This window comes from Neomonachus schauinslandi, chromosome 5 (genome assembly GCF_002201575.2).
Source record: "Neomonachus schauinslandi chromosome 5, ASM220157v2, whole genome shotgun sequence".
Classification (NCBI taxonomy): Eukaryota; Metazoa; Chordata; class Mammalia; order Carnivora; family Phocidae; genus Neomonachus; species Neomonachus schauinslandi.
Window position 1 is genome coordinate 158,234,660 of NC_058407.1, and position 18,211 is coordinate 158,252,870.

General features: G+C 55.6%; 1 protein-coding gene across 2 annotated transcripts in view; it reads right to left on the minus strand.

Moving 5' to 3' along the window:
* GTF3C1 (general transcription factor IIIC subunit 1) overlaps positions 1-18,211 on the minus strand; it is a 71,065-nt gene that overhangs the window by 23,120 nt on the left and 29,734 nt on the right. For both annotated transcript variants that reach the window (XM_021700641.2, XM_044915092.1), the window contains exons 7-20: positions 17,990-18,157; positions 16,063-16,178; positions 14,677-14,983; positions 13,826-14,043; positions 11,518-11,654; positions 10,371-10,524; positions 7,874-7,977; positions 6,528-6,709; positions 4,841-5,116; positions 4,422-4,567; positions 3,733-3,830; positions 3,130-3,226; positions 2,840-3,017; positions 5-137 (exon numbers count right to left, since the gene is read on the minus strand). In XM_021700641.2, the coding sequence (XP_021556316.2) occupies positions 5-137; positions 2,840-3,017; positions 3,130-3,226; positions 3,733-3,830; positions 4,422-4,567; positions 4,841-5,116; positions 6,528-6,709; positions 7,874-7,977; positions 10,371-10,524; positions 11,518-11,654; positions 13,826-14,043; positions 14,677-14,983; positions 16,063-16,178; positions 17,990-18,157 (2,314 nt within the window). The remainder of the gene's footprint in view (positions 1-4; positions 138-2,839; positions 3,018-3,129; positions 3,227-3,732; positions 3,831-4,421; positions 4,568-4,840; positions 5,117-6,527; positions 6,710-7,873; positions 7,978-10,370; positions 10,525-11,517; positions 11,655-13,825; positions 14,044-14,676; positions 14,984-16,062; positions 16,179-17,989; positions 18,158-18,211) is intronic.

Below are 18,211 nucleotides of genomic sequence, written 5' to 3' on the forward strand. Positions count from 1 at the left end.
GTACTCCATCATGGCGCACTTGCGCTCCAGGTTGTGCTTGTCGATGGCGCTCTCCTGCTCCTTCTGCAGACTGCCCTCCTCCTCAAGGCCCTGATCCTGGGCGCTGTTCCTCCTGACACGCGGGTAGCGCACCACACCTAGGAAACGAAACACGAGCTTCCCTGAGGATGGTGTGCTCCTGCAGCTCGGGGCGGCCAGGGCGCACGGCTGGGGCGAGGGAGAGATTCCCTTCCCGCCTCTGCTCCCGACCAGCGCAGGGGCTCTGAGACTGCGAGAACCTCTTCGTACAAATGCCTCATCATCGATGTCAGAGCGTTCAACACTGGTGGGTGAACCGAGTGAAGGATTTGTACCCTGGCTGACCTCCGCTAAGCAGGGAAGGCAAGCTGGCAACAGAAGAACCCAACGGGGGTGGGGAATCGGGAGCAGAGGGGTCCCAGGCTTCCTTCCTCGGGGGAAGCGTGTGGAGCTCCCGGGCGCTAGCCCAGAGGGAGCAGTGGCTGAGTGGTCGGGATCAGCAGGGATCTGGACAGACAGCTCAGTGCGGTGTCAGCTTCCCTGGGCCCAGTGGGCAGCGGGAGGCAGCCAGATGTTTCCTGCATGCCCAAGATGTGCATTAACATAGCTGAGCAATCACGTGCTGTTAATCCACAATAAAGAAAACTGCGTTTCTTCCAAGAAAATATAAACTACTACACTAAATTGTTGCTTGAGTCAGGCAAAGGAAGGTTATGGTGATTTGCAGGGTACCAACGACAGTCTTCTAACACACTCGATGGCAGACCTGGGTCTCTGGGTGGGGGCCGAGGGGCAGTGGCGAGAGCCCATGCTCCACACCTCTCAGCAGGCGTTTATGTAAGACACCGCGTTCCAGCTTGGCTTCAGCCCATAAGGTGGTGGTGCTGCTGTTCCCAGCTCAGAAATGGAGAGGCAAAACTCAGAGAAGGCTTCAGGGAGGCCCAAGGTCATGCATTTGAATGGCCAGTTGAACCTAGGAGGGCTTAAGGCCATGCTGTGTGTTCAAAATGCAGATGTAGGTCATCCCCACGCCTGCTGAATCCAAAGCTCTGGACAGGGCCCAGGAATCCTCATTTCAGCACGCTCCCCAGGTGCTTCCAGTATACCCATGCTCAGCGCACCCCTGCTCTAAAGGATGTTCACGTCCTATTATATGGTGCGTTTCCCTCAGTCCTTGGGCCAGAACCTCCTCAAATGTTTGGTGAACAAAGGGACAATTGATGCCTGATTAATGGACTCTAAGCCTCCCCACTTTGCGCTCATGAACACTAAAAGGGATGGAAACTCACCAACTGTCAAGCCTCAACAACTCTGGTGCAGATAACATACTGGTTCACAAATTTTCATCTGGGTATAAAATGCAGGGGAATTAGGGCACTCTAAAAATCTGAAATGGTAGAAGCCTAGCTCACTGAATGCCAGAGAACTCCATGAAACACACAGTTCTAAATGGGTCCTGTCTGGACCCATTACATTAAAGGTTCTAAATACATGGGCTCATTACCCTGCCAGCACTAAACAATTCTACCAAATAAACGTGGGACTCCTGCTTTGCAAAAAGCAAAGCGTACTACTAATCTTCTGGCTCTGTGACAGGAGGAAGGGACGAGGGCTCCTTCCCAGGTGTGGACTGGACATGACATCCCTTCCTCCTCCAAGTGGCAAGAAGACACCAGATGGAATCTGGCTTAGAGGACAGAGCGCTGATCTATGACCTCCATAAACCCTCCATCTAGTCAATCAACATTTATGGGATGCCGACTGTGTACCAGGCACTTTAAGACACCAGGGGATGGAAGCCAAATTTCCTGGGCCTGAGGAATCCCCAGGAGGAAATCAGAAAACAGTATAAAGGTGCTGGAAAGGCTTCCTTGAAGAGGCGATGCTTGGCACAGGCGTGGCCACTGCCAGGTGGACACAGGTCAGGGGACATTCCAGGGACAGGAAGAAGATGCAAGCGAAGGCCTTATCCCCGAACCCAGCTCAACCGACCTGCTGGCCAAATCTGCTCAGGTCTTCCGCCAAAATATCTCTCCCGCCGCCTCCCCCAAAACCTCCCAACAAACAAAAACAAAAACACCCCACAAAATACCTCCCAAGCTGCCCCCCTCCTTCACGGTCACCAGCGGACAGCTCTGTCTTAGACAAGTGTCACAGCCCTGCTTCTGCTCTTGGCCCCTCAGTCCGTTCCCCACCCAGCAGGCAGGGCGCACTTCTCCCTGCTCTCCGGATACGGCCTGTACCAAGTCCTGCAAGCCCCCAGAGCTCGGACGACCCCCCCCACTGCTTCTCCACTGGCAGCTGCCCTCCCCCACCAGCCCCTTCTGTTTCTGCAACAACACTGGCCATGCCCATGCCTGTGGGGCTCTCGCCCAGCTCTGGGCTTGGCCGGCTCCACTCAGTGCCCCCGCTTCAGAAAGGCTGCTCCCGACCACCCCAGCAGCCTGCCCTCCACGCACGCCCCTGCACACTTCCTCCGTGGCACGGGGCCCACTCAGGATCTGGAGTGAAGGCAGACACGGCTATGTTCTCGCTCACGGGCAGACCCAAGAGCTGATACAAGGTGTTCAGCAAATACCTCCTGAATGCGTGAGTGAATAAGGACCAAGCAGAGTGGCCTGGATGAAACGGGTGTAGGGTGTCTGGGAGCCCCTCATTCCGAGCCCACCGCCCCCCTTTCTAAGGGAGCCCCAAGGACACTCTAGGTCCCTGGGGAGCAGTCTGAAAGCCAGCAGCCACTTCTAGTGTCTTCTTGCCCGAAACCCCGGTGATGGCACAGAAAGCAGGTGGAGCGGTGGGGTCTCGCCAAGGCAGACGGTACCTAAAGGGGTGTTGAGACAGACGCACTGCAGATCAAACCAGTAGTTCTCCACATCCTGCATGGAGTTCAGGACGTACAGGCGCCTTTCGAAGGGCCGGCTGCTGTGGGCCAGGTTGTAATGTGGGTCACAGATGGTGGTGTCGACGATGACCGCGTTCTTCTTCAAGAAGATGAAGACCTAGAGACACGTGGACAGGGCGAAGAACGAACCTCAGAACCACGGTCAGGTCAGCTGTCTGGAAACTGCTCAGCCACCAGGACCCCGTTCATTCAGGCGTAAGAGACGTCACCTGATCTTTATCCTGGAACTTTTCCGTGGGGCCAAACTGCAGCAGCCCCATGTGGCACAGCCTCTGAAGGTTCTCTACCACAGAAAAAATGTACCGTCTGGAAAACAGAGGGGAGTGGGGGTTCCAATCACACAACCAGCTGTGGTCAGAGGGTTTGCGTCTGGGCTGAGGGGCGTGACTCGCTCGTGGCTCCCCCTTCTACCTCATGGGTCCTGGAGGGCTGGCCTCGGGCCGGCCCTGGGTGGAGATCCAGATTCTGCCCCCTCCCAACACCAAGCCAGGGCAATGGAGCAGCGATCCTACATGGGGGACTGATTTAGAAAGTACAAGCAGCAAAAGGGGAAACCCATCCCGATACTTGCAGCAGACTTTAGGTTCTTTTAACCTTGGAATTCGGTAATAAAATCTACCCGCCTGCACCTCTCATTTGCCCGTGTTTTATCCACAAGGCTCATAGGACCGCTGAATTAACGAAAACCTCAGGTCTTCGCAACCTGGAAGGCAGAACCCTTTCCTCTTCCTGGTGAACGATCATTCAGAGCCCTAACTTCAGGGAGCCTGCCAGGACCCTCAGCCAGTCTGTGTCCATTCCAGGGACCTCACCTCTTGTACAGAAGCTGCTGCCGGACGGGCCTGGGCAGAAAGCGGATCAGCGTGTGCTTCTTCAGAGGGTCGTTCAGAAACTCCTCAAGGTCATCTACCTAAGAGATCATTTTCAGGATCAGCTCACCCTCAAGGCCAGGGTCAATTGCAAGACTCATGAAACACAAGCACCACTCCTTTCTGGACAGTGGTCTCTCTGAACCCATTTTCTGTATTTACCAAACTCCTAAAAATACACTTTATTGTTATAATTATTTGTGTCTTTCAATCTATCTGACTGATCTAACATAAGAACAAGTCTTTGAAGTACTTCCCTTGACCCACCAGGCAACCATCCACCCATCCAATCATTTCTCCATCTCTATCCATCCATCCATTCTTCCTTCCACCCACCCATCCAATCATTCATCCATCCATCCCACCATCTCTCCCCATCATCTTTCTTTTTCCTTCCTTCCGTCCTTCCACCCACCCATACATCTATCCACCCAACCATCTACCCATTCATCCAATCTATCTATCCTTCCATCTTTCCCTCCCTCCCTCCCACCTTCCTTCCTTCCATCCATCCATCCATGCATCCAGACAACTGCAAGGCTGAAGTATTTTCCCTTGACTGGGTGAATGTAGGTTCTCTGGCCTAGAGCTGAGGGACCAGCCCCCACAACAGCCCCGAGAGTGATCAGTACCTTGTAACTGACTTGCACAATCTGAATAAAGATGGAGAGGGGCAGGCAGAGGAGAATGTCACTGACGAGAGCCCAGCCGAAGCCAAAGTCCTTGTGGACTGGGATGGGAGGGACGTAGCGTTTCCATGAGGCTTCATCCACATATACTAGGAGAGAATCAAAGTCAGTGCTACAGGCAGGGCCCCAGTCACGATGGCGCCGTGACATCATCCCAGCAGGTCCTGACTCCCTCTCACCACAAACTCGGGCAAAACCCTACCTGTCAGGCAGGAGGCCCACGGGTTCAGGAAGTCTGGATTATGACTTTATTTTGATCAGGGCACCATGGGGATGCAGCCGGTTCAGAGGATGAGGAGGAAGAAGCACTATGACTACCCCCTGGACGCTGCTATGGCGTGCCTGCCTCGGGAACACCTCACCTTCCTCCGTGGGGAGCTCCACTTCAGTCTCCAGGGGGGTTCCATCTTGGTGGTCCTTGGGTGGGGCAGAGGAGGCCTCTAGGTCACTTCTGGAGGAGGATGTGACTCTCATCCTGCCCAGGTTCTGCTTTCCCGTTCTTCTTGTACTGCCGAGGCCCGGCTTGTCCCCCATGTGGCCGGTAGGGTGCCCATAGATTAGGTACCACAGAAACATGTGTATTGCCCGCAGGCGAGGCATTTTGGGCAGAAACCCTAGAGAGCGGCCAAGTCCTGGAACTGAGGCGAGAGAGCAGGGAGGACAGCGCTTGAGAACTCCCAGATTCACTTCAGATCAATTCGCCTAAGAACCACTGAGTCCCACGTGCCAGGGAGACAGCAAATGTTCTCTCACGGAACTTACTTTCCAGGGCAAAGGGCACAAATAACGAGACACCTAGAATCATGTATCAGAAAACAAAGCGAGGAAGGGGGAAGAAGGCTGTAACTCCACCTAGAGGACGAGTGAGGTCTTCAAGGTGGGGGGGGGTGCCCACGCAGGTTACCTGGGGACATGCACCCTGGGACAAACGCAAAGTGCCGGAGATGCACGGGCGCCCGGTACATTCAGTGGAGGGCCAGGCCGCAGTGATGGGGTGCAGCAAGGCAGGAGGAGGGTGCCCCTGGAGAGAGCCTGCCAGACCTCCACATGGGGCCCCCCGGCTTGATGGGGCTGTGCAAAATATTCCCCAAATCTAGGTTCTTTGAAAGCATCCGTTTTTTTTGATGACACAAATAAAGCGTTCCTTGGCCTTCCCCAGGGAGAGAAGACAGGTGAGGGAGCAGGGAACCACGGGAGCAGGGCAGCGGGGGCGGGCGGCCAGGAGGCCCTCCTCCACCGCCATGCCCACCGGAGGAACACGCTCACCGTCTTCTGTCTGCGCAAGCGCGGGCGCTGCTCACCTGCACCTGCTCCTGCCGGGGGCCCTCCCTCAGCCTGCATTTCCTAAGCCCGAAAGAGCGAAGGCAGGCCACACGGCTGTGACCGCGTGCGCAGAGAGGGAGGTCACACAAACGGCCTTTCCGCCTGGGATCGTAAGTCTGCTGGGCTGGGTGCCACACCAGGACATGGTCCGCACCCTGCCAGGTCACCTCTGCCCTCCCCCGCCAACGAGCAGGCTTATGGCCAAGAGAGGTATGAAGCCCCACCCCGGCCATCGGCACGGCCCTGCACGCGTTCACGTTGGAGCAGCTTGGTGGGGGCCCAGGGAGGAGGCAACCCCGTCAGAGAATGGACTCTGGGAAAATTATACAAATGTCCTAACTCTTCAGTGACTATAACTACCAGAAGGGTTATGAGGTCAGGAACAACAGAGGTTTTTAGTGGCTTAGAGGATGTTCCAGCCCAAGGATACTGAGCAGAAGGAATTCATCTTGGTGACTCAATTCCTCACGTTACGATCTAGCACAGTTTCATCTGAGTCTCCTGATAGCCTTGTGACGTATGCAGGGCAAGAATCATGCCCACTGTGCAGATGGGGAAATTGAGGCCACTGGAGGCCACGGGACCACATGACCCAGCTAGCGATTCAGACCTGCTTCTTCGGACTACAGCCCAGTGCTAGAACGCAGAACAGCAAGTGACTCAAACATCATCATGCAGACAACCAATGACACATCACCAGATGTTGACGTGGAGCTGCTTTTTTACCTATAACAGGGTTATAATTTTTCAGCTGGGTGATGCCCATTTTCTCATCAGTTTTCTTCACCCGTCCACTTTCTGGTTTAGAGGAAGCATTCAACTGAGAGTCTCCTGACCCACTCGGACCCTCTCTTCCTTGACTTTCTTCTTCAACTTCTTGAGGCACGGGAGGCTGGGGCACTTTAACCCTGCAGTTCAAATACAAGATCGATAGCATGTTGGGAGAACGAGCACTGGGAGGAAGGACAGGGGCTGCCCTCGGGAATCAGATGAAGCCACTTGGCCCTGAAGTTTCAACCTCACCTGCCTGTCAAGAGTCAAGCAGATGATGTGAATGAGTAAAATGTGTCAGGTCACTAGACATTTGGAGGTGACAGGGCCTGTGGTGACCTGCAGAGGGCACCCCCACCTACAGGGCAGCTGCTACCTTGTAAGAAAAGCAGGCCCAATGTGCTGGGTCCTCTGACACTTTCAGAAATGCCAGTGATCTGGGACACCTGGGCGTGGCTCAATCAGTGAAGTGTCCGACTCGTGACTTCAGCTCAGGTCATGATCTCAGGGTGGTGAGGTCGAGTTCTGTGCTCAGCGGGCAGTCTGCTGGAGATTCTTGTTCTCCTTCTCCCTCTGCCCCCCACCCCTGCTCACTCGCTCGCTCACTCTCTCTAAATTAATTAATTTAAAAAACAGTGCCAGAGATCAGGAATTGATGTGACATCCATCACCAACTGGTTCCAGCCAAGGTCTGCATTCTACGTGGAGCCCTGTGCCCGCCCACTGGCCACCTCCAGTTTAAACCCAGCTAAGAACTTTCTCCCACCCCTGAGTTTTCTCAGCCCGTGAGACGGTTTACGAACAAAATTAGACAAGGCCTCAGAAAGGCAACTAGACTTCATTTTGAGCCATTAGGAGACTGAGTGAGCTTCACACTTCACAGGGCCCATGATTTGGAGTGCTCTGTCGACACCATTAGGCAGAGTAGAATGAACAACAGGACTTTTGTTTTTTCCTTAAAAATCCAGAAATTGGGGGAGCCTGGGTGGCTCAGTTGGTTAAGCGTCTGCCTTTGGCTCAGGTCATGATCTCAGGGTCCTGGGATTGAGCCCCGCATCGGGCTCTCTGCTCAGTGGGGAGTCTGCTTCTCCCTCTCCCTCTGCTGCTACACTAGCTTGTGTTCTCTCTCTCAAATAAATAAAATCTTAAAAAAAAAAAAAAAATCCAGAAATTGCTCCTAAACCAGTGAATGCACTGATCTCACCTGAGTATAAATAAAGGGTGTTTGTGGAAACTGCTACAGGCAGGGACACAAAGACCCAGGCAGCTTCCATGGATTCCTGTGGGGTGCCGCCACTTGCCTGTTTGCTGTGCTGGAATTGGAGATCCGGAAACGGACCTGCTCGATGGCACTTCTCACCAGCGGGTCATTCTGGTCCATGGACGGGTGCACGACCAGATCCACCTGCGGAGTGAGAGGTCGGAGAGTCTGGGGAGGAGCTGAGGGAGATCTAGCTCTACACCTCGGTTCCTCGGGGGGTGCCACCCCGTTGACATCTGTGTCCATTAACATTTCCAAGAGACATCTGAGACCAAAGTGAAAGGCGTCGCTCAACAGTTTGCCATTGCAATTTCTGGCACCAAGATCCCTCGAGTGAGCAAGCGAGAAAGCTCTGCCACTGGAAATGTGCTGCTCAGGTCAGGTGAGGAACGTCTGCCCTGGAAAGAGCGCGGCCTGCCCTGCAGCCCGCTCCCGACACCCCACCGCAGCTATCTGAGAACTTCCCACAGTGGCTCCTGAGTCCTGAGGGCTTCCATCTGGAAAAGGTAAGCAGCTTTCATTAATCTGCCCTCACTGAGAGCGCCGTTGTGGGACTCCTGCCAGGTGTGCGTCTAAACCAACTGGCAGAGGATTTAGAGCCGCTTTTGTCCTTTCACCTCGTCCAAGGTACTGAAGCTAAACAGTTAGGGTAGTGACCATTTCATGTGCGTCATCTGGGGTGACAAAGGGAAACAGCTTGGTGGAGGTGAGCAGAAGGGTGCGAGGGTGGTGGCCGGGCGAGAGATGGCAGGCATCACGGTCACGGCCCCCCGAGAGCCAGGTTCGCTTCCGTCTCTGCCACTGGCAGGACAGAGCAAGGTAAGGTTTCCTAAATGGGTGACTCTGGCCGGCAGGCCTCATGGGGAGAGATGGGTCACACGGAATGGGCAGTACCGCCTGGACGGGGACCAGCTTCTCATCTATGAAATGGGGACCCTTCTTCAACGCCCTGCCAACTTTTGGGGGCTTCTGTGAGGCTCCAGTGAGATGCAGGGAGGCAACACCTTGGAGCATTTACAAGCATGGTGCAAATACAACGCATTCCCGTTCCCCCACTGCACAGTGGTCAGTCCAGTCCCCGAAGGCCCAGCGGGCAGGGCAGGACATAGGAGCAAAGGCCGAAGCGGGTGCTGCCACCCAGCAGCTCTAATCAACGTACCCTCCAGGGGGTCAGCGGGCAGCCCACCGGCAGCACGGGCCCTGTGCGCCGGACAAAGTGCCGGGGAGCTACTTCAGCGGACTCTGGAGGCCAATGCACAGCACTACAGCCCTCCCCAGCCGGACACACCCAGGCTACTAGGACAGTGACGTCAGCGGTGCCCATGGCAGCAGGCCTGGCACTGGTGCCTTCACATCTGAGGTCGTGGGATCCTCGGGGCTTACTCGTGGCGCTCTGGCCCCCACCCCCTCCATTCCGCCCGGTGGACACCAGGCCAAACTGGAGCTGGACACACAGCAGATCCCTGGGCCACTCCTAGACTGGCGGAGATTTCCTTGCCCTCATCCCCATCCTGAGAAGGCTACCTACCCCCCACCCCCAAAAATAACTGCTCTGTGAAGAGGAACAGAAATCTAAGGGGCTGCTGCTGAGGGGTGGGGGCTTTTGTCCTTCAATGAGAGAGGTCAGCACAAGGACCCCCTGCCTGCTCCAGGGGAGGAGTGGCAGGTTGTTGCGGGGGACAGGAGAAGGGCAAGGTCAAGGGGACTCAACAGCAGACAGAAAACTGATGAGAGCTGCCAACCCGGAAGGGCAGAAACGGTGTAAGTTATTTCTCACGCTGCTCTGTGTTTCTCAAACTTCAACTGTCTCCAAAAAATAAAGTAAAAAAATGAAATGACCTTGCCAGCTTATTAAGGAAACACCGCATCAAAGCACAGCTTTCTTAAGGCAGATATTTGCAATGCAGCCAGAAAGAAAGGGTGAGGCAATTACCAGTGCCTGTCCCCGCAGCACCTTCCCTCTGGTCCCCGAGCCCGGCAGGGCTCTAATTCCTCCGACCCTGAAAAACGCAAGTCTTAGCATACGTGCAGACTGCTGAGCTCCAGGTGCTACGGGAATGGCCCCCAACTTTAAATTTCACAGGAACAGACAAACTGAAGCCAGAAGATCTACAGGTGTGCAGTGCGTCCTGAGTCAGCACTGTCACTTCCTCAGGGACGTTTCCTCGAGTTGCCGCGGAAATTGTTCTTGATGCCCTGGTCTACACCCTCCACCTGCTAAACATGGCTGAATCTCTACCAGCACTGCTCTGGACTTCAGTGTGTCCTACTTGGCTTCCTGTCACTCAGGGCGGGCCTGGGCGCTGGACACCTGCTCTCGGGCCTGTGCGTGCTGCTCTGAGGTCCAAGCGAGTTATTCCTCTTTTGGGTTTCCTGCCCCCATGGCCCCTGCTCCCCAGATGAGGAGGCACAACAGGAGACTGAGTTACTGGCAATAAAAGGAACAAGTGAAAACAAACGAGGACAAGAGGAGCCCGACAGGAAAACAGCTAACAGCATGAGGCTGGCGTGGTGGGCGGCCGGAGAGCCTAGCGTACCTTCTTCTTGATGCCATCCTGAATAACCGTGGTCCGATACAGTCTCAGGAGGCCCTCCTCAGACAGGTTGCGCACCAAGCGGACAATGGACTTCTTGCAGCACTTGGTAGACACACCTTCTTGCTTCTCCTGATCCATGATCATTTTCTGAATCCTGGGGTGTCACCAAATACGAAGTTAATATTCCCAATAATCTCATCATGAGGTAGCTAAAGACAAGCCGCCACTCACAGCAGCTTCACGTGCTGTGCCCTTCCCTGGGACCCAACGGGAGGGCGTGATTCATTACAATGATGGGGACCCTGGGGGCCGTGATGGGGATCTGTCTGCACCCTGTCTCCGTGCTAATTTAACTCCCAGACACAGGACGGTCCAGTGTTCTGCTGTCAATACTCAGGTCCGCAGCTCTTTCTGATTCCTCTCCTCGTGCGTCTCACGGTCTAGATCTTACCGAGTCACTGCAGTGACGTTTCCAGATCACTGATCCTTGAATGGCAGGGCCAGCAGGATATTAGCAATGCCCGACCAAACCTTCCTCACAGTACAGACGAGGGGACGAAGGCAGCACTGTCTGCACATGGTCTCCCCAGCCCCCAGTTACAGAACTAGGACGAGGCTCCTTGACCAAGGACAAGGCTTCTTCTACTCGAGCGCTAGGTGCCTCCGACGCCCGAAGATGCGGCCCAGGAGGCGGTGGTGATGGTGGGTCACAAGGACCCCATCGGAGTGCGGAGCATCTACGTGCACAGAGCCACCCCAGACACAGAAGCTTTACCTGCATCTGTTTTTGCTTTCGTATCAGACTGCGTTTGAACCAGAGGCTCCATGCAGAACTAAGAACAGTTTATAAGCTGATGCGATTATTTGCCTAAGTTTCTTCTCCAAGGAAAGAGAGGGGCCCTGCCCTTTCCCCACCTTCCACTTCTCGCTCACTCACTCTCTCCCCGTCTAGGGGCTCTATGTTCCTCAACGTCTACACTTCCCGAATCACTAGAACAAGTGCTAAATCCTTTCTACCACACAGGGATGCCGTGAGAATCTATGCAGCAGAGGAAGACTCAGAAGCCTCTCGGTCACATCTGTGGCTTGTGATAACGAGCTGGCCTGAGATTTACTGTTAGTGCAAGACAGACAGACGGCTCCTTACGTGAACAAGCTCTCGATTAAGCGCAGGTTGGTGACGGCTTCTATGATCAGGTTCCTGCGTTTGAGGAGTCGGTAAGTTTCGTGGGGTTTGTCTTGGCCTGGGCCATGCTTCCCCGTCTTCTGGGAACTGCCACTCTCCTAGAGCAGGGACCAAGAGAATAAGAACACAATGGGCTCAGTGAGGTTAGGGGGCCAGACACAGTCGCCGCAGGTGCGCTTTGCCTCTTTAGGGAATTTCTATGCCCACATTTCAAGAAGGAAAGTCCAGAGGGCTGTGACTCTCTGGGAATATCAGACAGAAGCAGAGGCAGGCTTCTGGGTTCACACAGTTGTCCCTCGGTATGTTAGGATGTGTGCCCAATGAGACAAAGGGAGAAGAAGAGGGCTGTGCGCGCGCTCTCCCGTTCCTGCCAAAATGCCCACGGTTCTCTTCATGGCTCCGGTCTTCTAAGAGCTTCCGTGAACTCGTTCCATTTGCCCTTGGATCAGATCTATTAAAACCCCCGTGTGTCCCCTGAAGGGAAGGAAAATCCTGACTCCAACATACTCCTTGCAAATCACTTGGCACAAATGAGCACCCCACAGTGGCCCAGGGCCTCCTGCGCTGGATGCCCTCCTCACTTGAAGCAGCGTTTTCAGGAGAATGAGACCGAGCTCGAGGAGGCTGCTTGCTGCTAGTGTCAGAACAGCTAGCCTCAGATCACTTCCCTGCTGAGGGCCAGGGCTTCAGGAGAGGCACGGTTCTTTCCTGAAGGGGAACCAGCTCAAAAGGGCTCAAGATTCAAGAAGGGGCCCAGGAGAAAGACCTCTGTGCTCTCCCGCACTAGAGCAAACATTTTGGAGGGGAGCCGCATGAGTACATGGGCCACCTGCCGGCGGCGGGGAGGGGGGCGGCTGGAGAGCAAGGTAAAGAGGTGCTCTACCAACGGCCCTCCAGATATGGCCTTCACACCTTCTTCTCAGCACAAGGCAGAAAGAAGGACAGCATTCTGCTCTTACTTTGGGAACAGATTTCTAAGAGGAAGAGGAAGAGAAAGAGCTGAGCCAGGCAAAGGCATTCTAGGACCTGGAGGGAGCGTGCGTGCTACTGGAGACATGTGAGCCTGATCAGAAGGTGCCAAGGGGGTAGGGAGGTGAGCAAGGTAGGCAGACCCTCCGGAACCTGCTGGGATCCACCTGCTGGCAGGCCTAGCTTCTTCAGTGAGACACAGTCCCAGCCGGGACTTAAGAAGTTATGGCATCCAAAGGCGAGGAAGGGGTTGAGAGTTTCTAGAAAAATCTAGGGAAAGCCTTCGCACCCCACGCTTCATCGCTTCTGCCGTAAGGCTGGTACCAAGAGCAGAGGCCTCCACACCAGTGAGGGAGAAGCAAGGGGGGAGCTCCACACACATGGGTTCTTGTCCCCACTCTGCATCTGCCGGGCAGGCAAGTCGCCCACTCCCCAGGGACCTCCCCGTTTTGCCCCGGCCCAGAGCCGACATTGCTCTGACAGGGGTGCCGTGAGGCCTCCACAAAAGAGCAAGACCAGTATGTAAAGCCGCCCCGATCCCAGCTGTGCCCTGCGCAAGCTGCCTCGTCCTGATGCCGTGCTTCTGAAGCGCAGGGGACGCGTTCAAGTGACAAAGGACAGCATAAGGTGAACTGAATCCCATCACAAGAGTGGCGCTCCTGTGTCAATGGCCTTTTTAATCCTTCTAATTATGCTGATGGAAAGCATTTGATTCTATCGCGTCTTTAACGCGGTGACACCCAATAATATCTGGCCAGAACGTACTGAACAGTTTGGGTTTTCTTTGATCTATTTTATAATTACCTTCCTGTCATGGCAAATGATACCGGCCGTTCATCTAAGGCAGGGCTTCTCGGCGCCGGCACTGCTGACATCTGGGGCCGGCTAACTCTCCCCTGTAGGCTGTCCCTGCACATTCTAGACTAAGCAGCATCCCCTGGTCTCCACCTCCCAGACACCGGTGGCCCCCGCTCCCCCAGCCGTGACCAGTAGACATGCCCCGTCCAGACATGTCAGATGTCCCCGGGGAGGCTAAGTCGGCCGAGAGTGGGAAGAACCGCTCATCTAAACAAATGTTCCTTCCAAAATAAACTTCAACAGAAAGAGTGAGTGATTGGAAATGACAAGGCCGTGTAAACAACAGTGCCGCTTTCTGGCTGGGAGCACTCAGCACGCAGTGCTCGCACCTTCACTGGCTTTGCCGCGGTTGCTGTGACTCGGGCGCACAGAACTGAGAAGGCCGAGCTCTGCCTGTCAGCGGCCCGTCGGAGAAAGGGCGCGCCCCACCATGAGCACTCACCTTTGGGTTCTCGAGCCTGACCTCTTCGATCACGGTTATGTCACCGCTGCTGCTCTTCGTGCAGCGGGAGCCGAAGGACACGCTGGGGTCTGCGGAGCTGCCGGGGTCCTGCGGGCCATCCCTGCTCGTGGAGCTCTGGCAGCGTTTCTCCTCAGCCGCCCCCAGGGAGGAAGGCAGCTGCTTCTTCTGTGGGTGGAGGTTTCCGACTTTCCAGCCCCCTGCAGTGGAGGGGCGGGGGGAGCATGAGCGAACTGCGGCCCCCTCAAGGGCCACCAAGAAGGGCACTTACCCTCGGCAGCCAGACCAGCCCCACGCGGGCCCAGGATTCCATGCGGCTGGTTGGAGGACTCGGGGGCAGGACCAAGTGAGCAGTGTGGGTGCCCCTCCCCGCCCCACTGCCCTGCCTGGCTGGACGCCAGACCTGCAAACTTGTCGTGGGCTCCACCCGCCACATGTTTAACAAAGTTCTAACTCAACTAAAACCTTGAGAGCTCGTCAGATGGCTGGAGGGTAGGGGACGGAGGAAGTTGACTGGATCGCATCCCCTTACTAGTAAAAACACAACAAAACAAAATGAACATTGGCCAAGGAGGACTGACTTGCAAGCAGCCAGGAGACAGACCACATGACCATCTCCTCCAAATTTAGGATTATGTGATCATGTGACACCAACAGGTCCCCAGTTAGGACAGCACCAAGGAGATCCTCAGGTGTCCGCTAAACCGAATGGGCTGTTTTCTGAACATTCCCAGAGCCGGGCGGGATCGGCAGCAGCTCAGATGGAGGGCACACACGCGCCCCCAGCCTCACCCCCCCCCCCCCCCCCCCCCGACCCCGAGGGCACCCCCTACCCTTTGCTGAGGTGGACTGATGAGGCTGGGTCCCGAGACTGGCGTTCAGGCAGGCCTTCCCGTCACTCTGGGACACTCTGCTTTTCCTCTTGCTGCGGCCCTCCTCCTCGCTGTCGGACTCGGAGAGGAACGTGTCCTCCCCTTCAGGCACGAGTGACTCCTCCTGCACCGAGGCCAGGCTCACTGTGGTCAGCAGCTGGCTCCGGGCTTTCTCCCTTTTGTACTGCCGGCTCAGATCGCTCTCTTCTGCAAACACGCAGGAGATGTACTTGGTGGTCCGCTGACGTCCTTCATCTTCCATGAACCCCTAGTGGGGATATGAGATGTGTTCAATCACATTTGGAGCGCATGACAACACTCAGGCATGCGGGTGAGCGGGGGCTGCTTCCTGATCTTTCCTGCACCTCCCCTGTCACCACCGGGGCCCCGCATCGGCCCCGCTGACGTTCCCTCACTGTCTTCCTGTCTGCTCATTTCTCAGGTGCTTCTTCCACAGGCCTGTCGGAGATGGTTTTCCACACTGCAATCCTGAGCGTGTGTCTGCTCTACGGAACCGTGAGCTCCTTGAGGGCAGGGTCCTAACTTGGCCCTCTCCAACTCCCAGTGCCCGACACGGGACTAGACCTACAGGAAATGGTTAGGGAGCAGTGAGTGTTAGCTATGCAGGATTCGAGGGTTCAGAAATGTTGTCACGGACTGGAGGTCACCAGCTCCATGCGGCCCCTGCCTTGGGGGCGGAGGATGAGGCCATCACCAACCCACACTCATTCTTATCTTCCGGAACAGGGGAAAAGGGGCTTCCCCGGGCCCTTAATGGCAGGAAGAGCAACAGCCTCTATACACCAAGCTCATGCCAAGGCACACGCCAAGCGTTCTGCAATCATTAGCTTGACTGTAATCCAGCCTTCCAGCAAAATGGTCAAAATGTTGGCAAGAAGAGAGGGAAGGATAGGGCTGGAATGCAGGCATGAGTTCTGAAAGGGGGACCAGCAGACGCGTTCGGTCAGCCAACTCGCTGTCCCCAGGAGCCAGGCAAGTGAGGAGAGAGAGGGAGGCCTGAGTGGAGAGGGCCCCCGGACAGCACCTGCTTTGACTAAAGGGGCTGCAGGAGGTTAGCCAGCTTCCTGGGAGTCCCCACACGGCTATGCCCCCCACACGGCCACATCTCCTGCTGACTTTTCAGAGCTGAAGACTCATTCTGTTTTTTAAAAAGTGAAAACCAACAAAAACCAGTGTCAGGGAGTCGGCGGGGGGTGGGGTGGGGGGGACGACATGACGTGCCTGTGTGCAGCCACCTGCCACCGAGACCAGCTGAGACAGCCCTTGGCTATCACGCCCCGTGCGCACCCAGACGCTACGAAGCATGCGCATGACTCGTGATGTTACCTTGACAACCTTGAATCTCTGAAGAAGACGACACAGCATTCTTGCTTCCAGCTTTCCCACATTCATAGCCACTCGGATTTCAGCTTGGGAAATTCCTTTCGTGCCTCTGCGCTCAACTGTGGGAAACAATATAAGGTGTGAGCCTCGGCCTCTGCGAAGGAGCCCTCCTGCACAAGGCCACGTCCACTCCTGCCACCCTCGTGAAGCCCAGACTCGTCAATGTGGTGGAACCAACACGCAGAATACAATCTATCTCCTCTCTCCCTGCCCTACCAAGGACCCTTGAACACTCCCCCCAAAACCTAATGCTTTGGTGCTGCCTCCTCCCCGTCAGAACAGTAGATGGCAAGTGCCCGGCTGCAGATGTGCTCAGCTCCGGTGCCATTGCTTTTGCCCAGCAGCAGGGAGCTCGCTCTTCCCTGGGGATTTTGCCAGATACATGAAACGGATCCTGTTTTTTAAAAAAAATTTTAATTAAGAACTTTTGTCCGTTTCCCTGGCTTTCTGGGCAGACTCAGAGGCATTCCGAACCCCGATGCCAGAGCGGCCCGTCACAGCTGCCGGCCAGTGGGCCGGGGGACCAGATGCCACCGGGCACCGCAGTAGGTGAGCGGCAGGCGACTGTGCTCTATTACTGGCTCCCTCTACTTTGGCAGCTGCTGCCCTACTATGTGCTGTCACTGTCTGTGCCTCCAAGAAGCCCTCTGAAATTCACTCAGTGGCTCTGGGACTGGGAACTCCAGGACGGAGCCTGGTAGGCATGGGGGCAGGCATGGCAGGAGCCCCCCCCCCCCCCCCCAAAGTGCACGAACCACAGGGCAGGCTTTGCAGCAAAGCTCTGTGTTCAGAAAACAGTTCCCGCTTTATTTCCTGCTGCAGTGCACACTTGAGGCTGCCGGGTATGAGCCGTCTGGATAAAGGAGAGCTTGCAGCCTTGTACTTGCACAAAAATAAACATCAGAATGAAGGGCGGGGCGCCTGGGTGGCTCAGTCGGTTAAGCGTCCGACTCTTGATTTCAGCTCGGGTCATGATCTCAGGGTTGTGAGATGGGGTCCAAAGCTGGGCTCCATGCTGAGTGTGGAGCCTGCTTAAGATTCTCTCTCCCCCTCTTCTTCCCCCACCCCCCAAACCAAGTGCACACTTGCACTTTCTCTCAAAAAAAAAAATCAAAAAAGGGGACAAGGATGTATCACCATATCAAACTAGTAACGTGCTCAAAGGGGGCATGACAGGGTTAAGGGCAGCTTTTCCCAAACTGTGTTCTGAGGAACCCATTTGGAGTGATATTAAGAGTTGATAAAAAATGCCAAAAAGCCCCTCAAAAAGGCTGTGGTGATTCACCGGTGTGGCTTCGTACCAGTTGCTGACTCGCGTCCCACGGCCACCGCACCTCCTCCGTCCTCCTCCCCACAGGGACCCGCAGCCACCCCATCGACGGCTCTGGGTCACTGCTGTCTTAGTGGATTCTAGGGGGTCTAGGGAAAGGGCGAGCAGTGGGGAGAGAGGATTACCCACCCCCCCGCCATCACGGGACTCCAAGCTTGCATTAAGTCTGGACCAATTTCAGAAGATGGGGGGCGGCTCTCGAATCTTTGCACTGTTGTATTAATGGCTCAGCTTCTGAGGGCTTTCCACAGAGGAGGCCCCACACTGACATCCTGATTCCACTCCTCACTCAGTCCCCCTTACGCGCTGGGGTGCACATCATCCCCTGTGTACAGATGTGGGAACGGAGGCTCAGAGACCTTGCTACCGTTCTACCACGCTCAGATCCGACCCAAAGCCTGACCCTTCCAGGGAACCATGAGGCTCCCCGCCGCTTCCCACTCTCAACACAGGCCTCTCCTTCGCCACGTGGGCAACACATCTCTGGACCCGCGGCACGCGGGAGTCACACACCCGCAGGTGCGCGCGCATGGGACCTACTGAGTTCGTAGGTCTGCGTGAGCATGTCCCGCTCGTACACGATGTCCACCGGGGGCACTGCCTTGGAGATGACCTCCTCATCCTCATCGTCGTCCTGGTCATGGTCATCCTCGACCTTCCGTTTAAATTCCTTCAGCAGCCTGAGGCAGCGCACCATGACGTCCGTCCCTAGGAACGCAACGTGGCATGTTTTCTAGCAATGAGCAGAACACTGCTTGCGGG